We start from the raw sequence: 11,568 nt of genomic DNA on the forward strand, positions 1-11,568 counted from the left end.
ACTGAACCAATCATTCAATATCTCGAAGTTTGCCATATATATATATATATATTTAATTGTCCATCTTTGGTTCCAAAAATGGAATTAGCACCTCATCATTGCCTTTCCTACCTTGTGCTGATTGAAATGCACTTTGGTCATCTACGTGACCATATAAGCAGACTCAAGAGATACCCCTCACACCGAAATTGGTTAGAACGAGTGCTTTGTAACAATTTCCAACATTAATTTATCACTGTTATAAGCTGCTATATATAAATATATATTAATATACCATTCACATATATGGTTTAGCTGCTATATTGAGAATATTCAGAGAATTATGTGATATCATTATTACAAGTACGCAATCTAGTTTGGGCACCATGAAATATCTCTACCCTTGACTTCAACATACAAATAGTTCTAGGAAATAACAGAAAACAACGTGATCAATGAGTAAATGAATAAGCATCTCCCAGCTTTGAGCTTAATTACAAAACAAGAATATCATGTATGATACATAGAACACTGTGAATGCCTAAATTGTATTATAATAATTGAAGTTAAGTTCATTATGACTACCTACAATTATATATACACTATCTTGTCTAAATTATTACACAATGTGATATGAAAGCATGTTGATTTACAGTACAAATATATTCTATACAGGACAAAGAAGATATGCATATCGATGGTACGATTATATCACCAACATTGCATAAGTTACTCTTCACCATTACACTATGAAACAATCTTTCCAATAGAAAAAACACAATCAATATAATAAAAACAATGCACACAGCGCGTGCACATGACAAATGATTTTTGAAATTGTCCCAATTCAAAATCAATGAGATCTGGGCAGCTGCAAATCTATTCAAATATTTGGGAAGGCACCTCTAAGTTCGTAAGCGCCCATGATAAAAATAAAGAGGAAAAAAAATCTTAAAGGCTCTCTCATTGTGATTTAAGTGTCAATGTGCACAAGTAGACGGCCAAATGATGATATCCATAAAGTTCAGAAGAAATAGCGAGATCTTGGAATAAAAGAATGCAAGTTTTTTCCTTCAGGATGGAATTCTGAGCCTCAGCAAGGAAATGTTGTGCTTCTGTGAACCATTCACCCACTAACTTCTTCCACCCTGGCGTTGTCAAAAAACAGAAGTCTCTTTTTCTCTCTTTTTCTCTCTTTTTCTCTCTCTTTCTCACTCACTCACCCACTCTCTCTCCAGACGTTGCTTGGAGCTTTTCTTGCTAGAACTCGAGAGACTCTTAAAAGTTGCAGGACAGCCACACAAGCTCATGAACAAAGAACAATGACAACTTTCGTTAGCCCCATCACTCCTATTCATGCTACAAGTCAATTAAGGACTACGTCTATGGGCTCCTGACCAGGACAAAACAAAGGAGATACAATAGATTGGGTAATACAAATTTGCCATGCATGCCTCATGAACCACGATCTCACCACCCTTATCATCAGATACAAGCCATTATCTACTGCCATTGCAGGTGCTCCCCTCGCTTGGGATACCTTTTCATTGTAGATCAGCCTATGCTAGAGATCTTTCGAAGAAAAAAATTACAATATATCTGACTTGAGAATCATGTACTGATAGCACGATTTCTTTAATCATTTTTTATATTATTTACTTTTTTTCCTTAGTAACAATTATTTTAGTTGTTCTCAAAGACGAGACAACACTTCCAATGTAATCTCTTGTTTGGTCTTATAACCCCTTTTGTCCTCTTAAAATACGTTAATATATCTTTCTTTCTCTCTCTATTCACCCTGGTACTGTCAGAAAATTGAGAGAACCCATGTTTGATCCTTATCATGGGCTAGGCCCCATCTTGTTTCCTGTAGATGTTAAAAGACACCTATCTATCTATCTATGCACTAAAATATAACTAAAGCTTTTCATTAATATTCAGATGTGCATTGCTCAGAAATGGACTGAGTGCAAGGCAAGTTGGATTGATGAAACTGGCAATTGGCACGGTGCCCTAAAGAAAGGAACATGTATGGTGTGCTTTGATTCCTCATGAGAAGGATATGAATGTTCTTCTGGAAAAATTACCTTTGCTCCACGTGGTGGTGTAGCTGGCTTTGCCGAGTTCGCAGATATATATGCGTATTTCGACTTCTTCTCTGCAGGTTTTAGAATTTGAAAAGAACACATGAGTGAATCATCGACACTCATCATAGCACCCGAGTTATCGAATTCTCCACAATAGTTTGGAGCAGAGAAAATTGTCACGAGTTGCCTGTTGGCGAAAAACTCGTAGCCATCTTCTACCACCTTCAATAAAAACACAATGTAGGATGTAAGTATTCCAGGTCTCAGTTAAACAGATGAAGAAATTTCAGCTCCAAAAAAACGATTTAACCTGATGAGCTCGGCAGATTAGATCCAGATCGTGTTTTTGTAGAAATTCGTTAATTTTATCAGCTCCAAATGTAAAGGAAACTCCTCTATCATTCTCGCCCCACTCTGAGACATCTTTATCTGGATCAGCCCATAACAAATCACATAACAATCCTTGATCAGGTACATCGGTTGGTCTCGGTATTGCTCTGATTTGGTCTAGATGGTTTAATTCTGGTGATAGTCCACCATGCATACATAGAATTTTGTCATCAATCAACGCAGCAACTGGAAGGCAATTGAAGCAATCAGTGAAAGTTTTCCATAGCCTAACGTTGAACCTTCTCTTACATTCATCGTAGAACCCGTATATTCTATTGATAGAAGCACATTCATGATTGCCTCTCAATAGAAAGAAATTTTCCGGATACTTGATCTTATATGCTAAAAGGAGGCATATGGTTTCCAAGCTCTGTTTTCCTCTGTCTACATAATCTCCTAGAAAGAGATAATTGGCTTGTGGAGGAAGTCCACCGTATGCAAAAAGCCTTAGGAGGTCTGAATACTGACCATGGATGTCACCTGCAGAGCACAAGTATTGTGAGCACTTGATCTATAATTCATTCATTATCTTTCAATGTTCAAAGAATAAACTCGATGTATCAAAATCATTTCACAGTTTGGCTACTGGTCTGACTCCAAATTAATTAGCTTCTAAATGTTGAAAGATTTGTTATTGACGGGTTATCTATGTATATATAATATATTTCTTTTGTTTTCCAACCCAGAACAGGGGTATATATGAAGAGAATAAAATCAATACGCTGCCGGCTGTCTGTCACCCAATGCCCATGCATGAAGCAAAATTCAGATTCATGAATAATATATAGACTTGTGCATTCATTGGCCTCGAGCAAATGTCAAAACATGCAACACTCACTACCATGTTCATTCCATAGCCAATGCCCATAGATGACGCAAAATTCAGACACATGAACAATATAGGCACTTGTATAAAACAACATGGCCAAAAACATTGAATATCATATTATTTAAACAAGGAAAGAAAAAGGGACAGATATGAGATGACATGACATGACATCTCTGGGTTTTTATTATTATATGTGAGCTTACCACATATTTTGATGGGTGCTTCGAGCTCCAGAAGGTTGGGCTGTTGCATGAAGATAGCCTTGGCTGCAAGACATATTCCTCTGATCTCGGACTCTGAGAGTTGGACCTGTTTTCCTGGCCTCGTTTCACGAACCTCCAAAAGGCGGCGAAGAATATCATCCAATGCAGCTTGGTCCATCAAACTCCAAAACCCTCTTTAGCAAAAGACAAAAAATGGGGAAGGGAGGGGGGGGGGGGGGGGGGTAAGAAGAGCCCGAGAGATTTTATTTCTCTACCTGTGAGATGATTCAAGACTGCCCAGAAAACAGAGGTTTTTCAGTAAAAGGCTTAATAATGTGAAGCAGAGACAGAGATAGAGACAGAGACAGAGTCAAGTGGGGGTTTCGCTTCTCAATGGCGTTCCAAAGCACTCCATCCTGTATTCTGCTTTTTCGTCCTTCTTTTCTACAAATCAGAAGCAGAAGCAGAAGAGCAGGAGCAGGGGAGGAGGAGCAGGGGAGGAGAAGGAGAAGCAGGGGAGCAGGAGCTGCAATAATAGGTCGTCTTCCTGCGACTGTTTCTCCCTTCCATGGATATTTTAGCCCTCCATTCTTATTTTAAATAAGAAATAGAAGAAATGGCTTTACACACAAAACTTACTTGAAACTTCTTCAAGGAGGAGGGGGAGGAGGCTCTCTCTCACTCTCACTCTCACTCTCACTCTCGCTGTTCTTAGGAGGTGTAGTAAGAGGAGGAGGCACCCAAAACTTGGCTGCCTCTTTTGGGCCAACCCAATGTATGTATGTATGAACGAATCTGTGTGTGTGTGTGTCTGCCCAGATGGATGTAGCTCAATTGTTAAGGTTGCCCAATGGAGACCATGTGGTCATGGGTTTAACCCCTACATTCCAAAGTGGCATCTAGTGAATTAAGAGATATATATGAAGTATATAACTCTAGAGAGAAGTGAGAAAATTAGGTTTCAAACCCAATATGCAGTACTTGTAGTGTTAACAACTTACCACCACTAGGGTAAGCTAATTACAATAGAGAGAGAGAGAGAGAGAGAGCGAGCAAGAGCCCCTTTACTTTTAACTCTTCCTTTTCCTCAGTGCTTGTAGTGTTAAGAACTTACCACTAGGGTAAGCTAATTACAATAGAGAGAGAGAGAGTGTGTGTGTGTGTGTGCCCCTTTACTTTTAACTCTTCCATTCCCTCTATCACTCTCTTCAAGAGCCCTTTGTGAGGAAATTATACACGGCATCGCCACTTTGAGGAAGAGAGTCGGGATAAGTCCCACTCTAGGCCACAGTCGGTTCTTTTGATCATCCATATTACTTTTAACACTAGGATCCTCTAATATCATTTTGATCATGTGGGCCCTACCATTTTGGGGGGATGTGTTGTGTGCATGATGCCATCGTTGACTCCTTTACTGTCGATATTAAACAATGCACTATGTCATGTACCTCTTTAGTTTTTTTATTAAGTGGCAGAGAGATTCAACTCCAGTTATCGATGAGATTATGAATATCTCACACCTTATTTTCTTCAAAGTCACACATCCACCTATCCAAACCTTAAATATAAACACAAGCAAAAAACGACTCAAAACAAAAACTTGTTTAAATGGTCAAAATATGGTGAAACCCACATAAGAACATTTCTCTCGCTCACCATAAAATATCATTCATTTAATAAGGTTGTGTGGAACAATCACGTGAAACATTTATTAGTTAGAAGAAGGTGGGGTCAAGCATTATATCTAGTATTCTTGCTCAAACCAATCTTTAATGTGTCATATATCCCTCTCAATAATCATCTCATAATCTTCGAGCAAGAGTTCAAAACAGGGAGCAAAACTTATTTTGCATCCCATGCAACCTAAATATATATTTAGGGCACCATTAGGATGTGCATAAGATCATACCATGGGATCTATTTCACCACAATGGCCATTTGGTCATATAATTAAGATTAATAAATGATCTAGTTGTGTTTGATCAAATGAAGGGAATTTAGAATGTCTTCAAAAAGTTTCAAACTTGTGATTTCTTTAAATAAGATATCCATTGTATTGGACATATGATCTCAAAACAAATGTATTATGATGAGTTTGAGAACGTCGAGGTCATATTGGACCATTAGAAGTTAGCCTATTAAAATAGATGAATATCGTCGGTATGTCGCTTTTAATAGTGTTTATATGTGTAGGTTAGATAGTGTTTTCTATATAGAACTAGATTGGGAGGATGTCTTTCCTTCTTTATCATAATTAGCTTACGCTACTAATAAGTTGTTAGACTACTAGCACTACACCTTGGGTTCGAAACCTAATTTTTGCATCCCTCTATTACTCCATACATATCTCTTGCCTTACTAGTGGCATCTTACATAACTAGATGTCAATGCTGAATGCATAGGGGTTGAATCCATAACCTTTTGGTCTCCATTGGGCAACCTTATGAATTGAGCTACCATCTAGGCAAAGTATCTCTCTCTCTCTCTCTCTCTCTCTCTCTCTCTCTCTCATAGAGGAGATTGTAAAAGAAATGGTTGCTCTTCTATTTAGAGATAGCCACATTTGCAAAAATCAATACACTTAAAAGATACCCATAATGACAACACTATAATCACCTATCTTAAAAGTTTGCATTTACTCGGGGCTATGTTACTACAATAGTAGGGGCATAACATTTGAAGAAGGAAGATTCAACACCACCAAATCATGTGAAGTATGAAAGAGCCATGATATATGTTTGTATCTAATCACAACATTGTCAACCTGTATGGACTACATTCAAAGTACTATTTGATTACAAGAGTATCATATCATTTTTCACTAAAAAAAGGTTTGACAATGACAATTACAATTACATGGAGCTACATTTAAAGTATTGTTTGTTTATGATAGTATCAAACGAATTTTCAATAAAAAGATTATCTACACATAATTGTGATGATCATGATAGAATATCTAATAGAATGATCTCTGATAAGGTGGAGTGGCTCTACTCTACACCGATATTTAACCCCACAATTAGAACTTAGCACACGGTCATTACATAAATGCAAATATTTCATGTATAGCCTTAGGGCGTTTTCTTAATACTAATGCAATATCTTTCTTGGAAAAAAAGTGTGATAATCACGAGTTTCACATGTTGGAGATTGACGGTATGGTCACCGATTCTTTATATGTGGCCCCTAACTTGTCATAGCAAACGTGTTATTAGCAAAGGTTGAGAGTTGTATTCATGGATTATAATTCTCCTTATATTGCCAAATGCCATCGCTTAGATTTGGTCCTTTCTTTGATGATATATACTTGTGGAGATGAAACAAACATTATATACTAGTTGTATAGTGCATCTGGCCTTTTTCATTTTAATACCAATGGAGAATATTTTTTATGGAAAAAAAAACACGAGTTTCATTGTAGCTTATGATATCAACGAGGGCAACATAATATTGTTCCATTGTAAGGCATAGAATGATGCTTTTTCTTATACAAAAGTTTGGGAATATCTAAACATAAGCACGAGAATAATAGCTTTACCATAGCTTATGATAACAAAGAGGTGAACATATTGTAGAAAAATATGTTTTTTCTAGTAGAATTTGTTTAGAAGATCAAACACATAATTGTGGGAATGACGAGGCTTTTGCTTTGAGGCGAGAGACCTATGCTTTATTGACTTAACATTCATGGTATATATCTACAATGTGGACCTTGCAGTTACATCAATTAGAGATTGTCAATGATAACTTTGAATTGTCAAAGAATGTATGTGGAATTGTTTATACATGCATGCCATTGAGAAGTGATGGCAAGTGGATAACTTCAAAGAAATTGCCCATGATGAACACAACAATTATTTATGTAACAACTAACACTTAAGGGCTAGGTTATAGGCGGCGAGTAATCTTGAGGAAATGAGACTTTGTTCCGTACAATGGTTTCAATTGCTTAAGACTGGTTTCCGTATCATGGTTGTCAATGAGTTGCCACGTGATGCCTATTGATGAACGTGACAACTTGCTCATAAGCAAATTGCCAATGTCGAAATGACCCTTCCCATAACATCTCATTCCCTCTAATAAACATTGGTTATCACAATCAACTACTTCTCGCGCATCCAATGTTTGACGACCACATATCTGTAAGAGATAACGAGGTGACTAAACCCAGACAACACTTCTTTAAATAAGATCAAGGTGATTGTATGTCGTATGTCCGATGTCCGATGATGTGATGGCCGCCCGCCCATCCCCCCTATGTGGGGCCATCCCCTATCCTAGACCAGAGAAGGATTTGAGAACAGAATATATGTAGCTCAAAACAGAGCATGGAGAAGGGCAAAAGGGCTGTGCTAAGGAAGACGAGAAGCCCACCATGAAAGCATCCTCTCTGATAGCTGGTGTGGACCCAGTGACTATGCAAACTCTTCCATGTTCACAACTCCAGGGAAGATTAGGGTTTCAACCGTCCAACCTTCTTGTGGTAAATACAGGTCAGCTCATCATGGTCTTTCATCTGCAGCTGTGTTGGGCATGTGGGAAGAAGAAGATACAAGGATCAAACCAACAGCAACTCCATCCTTATCACCATCATATACACCTCATAATATGCTCAGAGAGGATAATAGCTACTCTCAAAATGTTATTCTCCTTCGGCATTGCAAGCAAGGGACTTTGCACGATGCCATTTCATTCTTTGCTACAATGCAGAAGGATCTTTTCTCATGGAATATCATGATGTCCACATACAATCGCCTCCAAGACGGAGGAGATGAAGTCCTGGCGCTCTTCAATCAAATGCAACAAGAAGCAACAATCCCAAACAAGTTCATATTGGCTAGTATTATTTCTGCATGTGCAACACAAGGAGACGTATGTCCAGGTTTGTTTTGGACATAGACCTGGGGTTTCTGCTATAGTTCTGAGTAGAAATTGGGTTTGTGACTGGTATTATTCCTATTGACTGGATGTGTGCATATAACCAAGACATAGACATAGGGTGTTTCACGTGAGGATGGATGGTTATGAGCTGGGGCTCACATCTATAGTGTGCATTTCTATAGTGTGGTCATATACATAGATAGGGTTTGTTGCAACTTACTGCGCTATGGGCATAGAACTATATACTGAATATCTACCCCCGTGCACAGATCCCTTCTATATTTTTACTATGCTCTCTCTTATGTGTCGATCACCTTTATATAAATCTAGCCTATGGTTGGAAATGTTATTGCAACCACTGGTCAAGGTATGACCTAGACCTTGTTACGCATAGAATGGCCACATTCTAACAAGCTAATCTCACGGGATTAATGGTTGAGAGTAAGACATTAGCGTTGAACATGTTTTCGTTAATTAATCATGTATAGTATGTTAATTATTTGTTGAGGAGAATTTTATCCTGTTTACACTATACATGCTTGTATTGCTCAAGCTCGGGGAGACTTTTGTTATAATTTGGGTATCCCTAGTCAATTTTTGTGATAAGGTTGGTGAAATTGAGGTTTGTCACTGATTCTTTCATGTGCATATCTCCAGGTAAGCATATACATGCTCGCATTGCTAGATCTCAAGAAGGGTTTTGTTCTGATGTGGTAATTCAAAGTGCCATTGTCAACATGTATGGTCGGGTTGGTAAACTCAAGGTTGCTCGCCGATTGTTTGATGATAACCTTCTACCAGATACTGCCTTGTGGAATGGTATGTTAACAATTTGTTCCCAGAATGCCCAAGACTTGGATTGTTTAGTTCTTTATAGTCACATGGAACAGTTATGTGTAATGCAAAACAAGATCACATATGTGTTGATGCTTTCTGTATGTTCTAAGATAACATCCTTAGCCGAAGGCAAGAAGCTACATGCTTGCATCACTGCCCTAGGCTGTGAAACTGACATCATGATTGGAACGGCTCTGATTAATATGTATAACAAGTGTGGGCAGGTTGATAATGCAAAGGATATCTTTGGAAGAGCAGTGGGCCATGATCTTGTAATGTGGAATGCAATGATTGCAGGATGTTCTCTGAATGTGAAGCCCGAGGATGTATATCAGCTTTATGCTCAAATGCAACAAGAGGGAGTGATGCCAAATGAAGCCACTTATACAAGCATTCTGGATGCTTGTACTAGCTCAAGTGAAGGAAAACGAGTGCATGCTCACATAATGGGTATGCCACTAGGCATAGGCATTATTGCAGGGGCTGCTGTTCTTAACATGTACGGTAAATGTGGTAGCCTGGATGAGGTGCACCGCTATTTCAAGGAAATGAATCACCGTGATGTAGTCTCATGGAACACAATGATTTCAATATTTGCCAAGAAGGGAATGAATAAACAAGCACTGCAGCTGTATGAAGATATGAGGAAAGAAGGGTTTGTGTCAGATAAGGTTACCTTTTTAAGTGTTCTCTCTACATTCATGACTGAAGTAGAGCTTGAGGAAGGGAAACGAGTGCATAAACATATCACATTTATGGGACTTGACCTAGATATCAGTGTAGCGAATGCTCTGATCAACATGTATGGAAAGTGTAGTGCTTCATTACAAGATGCTCTGGTGATCTTTAACAAATTGAGTGATCGAGACATCGTAACTTATGTCAACATGATTTCAGCTTGCTCTAGCCAGGCTATCCTTGCTGAAGGCCAACGAATTCATTCTTTAATCAAGGAGAAGAAGATGGAAAGCAGTAGTATTCTAGCTAATGCCATTATGAGTATGTATAGCAAATGCGGTAGCTTGATCAATGCACGAAGGATGTTTGATAAAATGGATGAGCAAAAAACTGTTGTATCATGGAGCACTATCATTGCAACATATGGCCAGCATGGGGAAGGCACGGAGGTTCTCTACCTCTATGACCAAATGCAAAGAACCAATATAAGTCCAGAGCCTATTACCTTAATCAGCCTCCTCTTTGCCTTTAGTCATGCTGGCCTTTTGGATGAGGGATGCTATAGCTTTAGCTTCATTACTAGTAAACATCAACTTGTTGTGTTGGACCACTTCAATTGTATGATTGACCTTCTTGGAAGGATTGGATGTGTGGATGATGCAATATGTTTGATCAATGGCATGCCATTTCAGCCTAATAATATGTCATGGAGCATACTTGTTTGTGCATCTCAAGTTCACATGCATTTTGACCGTGCTGAGCTTGCTTCTGAATATGTGCTAGAACTCAATCCAGATGACACTACTGGATATGTGGTCTTGTCCAATATCTACAATGCCCAGTGTCTTGATTCTGTATAGCTTTCTCACCATTGTTCAAAGTAATGTAATATTCATGCTAGCATTAGTAGAAAATTGAGTGCAAGGCACATGTCTTCAAATGCTCTAGTATAAAAACCATTAAAATTTGACATCTGTTAATAAATCAGTTCAAAAACTTGGTAAAATTAAAGCATTGCGAGTTCTTAGTAAGACAACGTAATCCTGATATCTTACGATAAACTTGATACATCTCAAATAAGGAAATAACATTTTGATATTTTCACATGATTTCAATATTTCCAATGTGATTGGTTAGTAAACATGTTTCAAATTTGATTTATATATTCTTGAGTCTTTGCTAAAATTATGCTATTGGCTTCTTTGTAATATATACAGAAGTAGTTTGGAGACAGTGATTAGAATGGAGTTTCTTAATACCATTTCAATAAGTAACACTTCCATAGTCGTTATGTAAATATGATCATTTCATGAGAGTTATGTATACTTCATAAGACATAACATATATGCCCATATGAAACATTGAAATCAAGAAATTAATCCTTTAAAACCTTTGCTTTCACCCACCTGTTCACAATAGTTCTTACAAGGTGAGTTGCCCCCAAATTAACAATTGATAGGATGTTTAATAATTAGCCTAATGATAGAAACTCGTTAATCAATCACTATATTCTTAAATTGACCCCAACTATTTAGCTGACCAATTAATCATTGGCAAATTAATCTTGCATTGGATGCTAATTGCTCCTAGCTAATTAAAACTGAGTGGCATTTCTGAAACATTATAAGCCAACTCTCATATCTTCAAGCAAAAAATACAAATAAAGTCTGATCACTACAGTTGG

At 37.8% G+C, this 11,568-nt stretch overlaps 2 protein-coding genes across 2 annotated transcripts; one reads left to right on the top strand and one right to left on the bottom strand.

The window, feature by feature from the left end:
- Window positions 1–749: 749 nt before the first annotated feature.
- Window positions 750–3,701, bottom strand: LOC147862742 (serine/threonine-protein phosphatase PP1-like). The gene is made up of 4 exons (XM_087321184.1): window positions 3,489–3,701; window positions 2,377–2,936; window positions 2,067–2,288; window positions 750–1,127 (listed from the first exon to the last, which is right to left on the bottom strand). The coding sequence occupies exons 1-4, from the start codon at window positions 3,664–3,666 to the stop codon at window positions 1,113–1,115; spliced, it is 975 nt and encodes a 324-aa protein (XP_087177310.1). The 5' UTR covers window positions 3,667–3,701; the 3' UTR covers window positions 750–1,112.
- Window positions 3,702–7,779: 4,078 nt separating this feature from the next.
- On the top strand, window positions 7,780–10,824 carry LOC147862743 (pentatricopeptide repeat-containing protein At4g13650-like). The gene is made up of 2 exons (XM_087321670.1): window positions 7,780–8,370; window positions 9,027–10,824. Exons 1-2 carry the CDS (start codon window positions 7,920–7,922, stop codon window positions 10,742–10,744), a joined length of 2,169 nt encoding a protein of 722 aa, XP_087177796.1. The 5' UTR covers window positions 7,780–7,919; the 3' UTR covers window positions 10,745–10,824.
- The last annotated feature ends 744 nt before the right edge of the window (window positions 10,825–11,568 follow it).

This window comes from Azolla caroliniana, unplaced genomic scaffold, assembly GCF_043228905.1.
Source record: "Azolla caroliniana isolate FFs.n. ecotype wild unplaced genomic scaffold, voAzoCaro1.0.p SCAF_6, whole genome shotgun sequence".
NCBI lineage: Eukaryota > Viridiplantae > Streptophyta > Polypodiopsida > Salviniales > Salviniaceae > Azolla > Azolla caroliniana.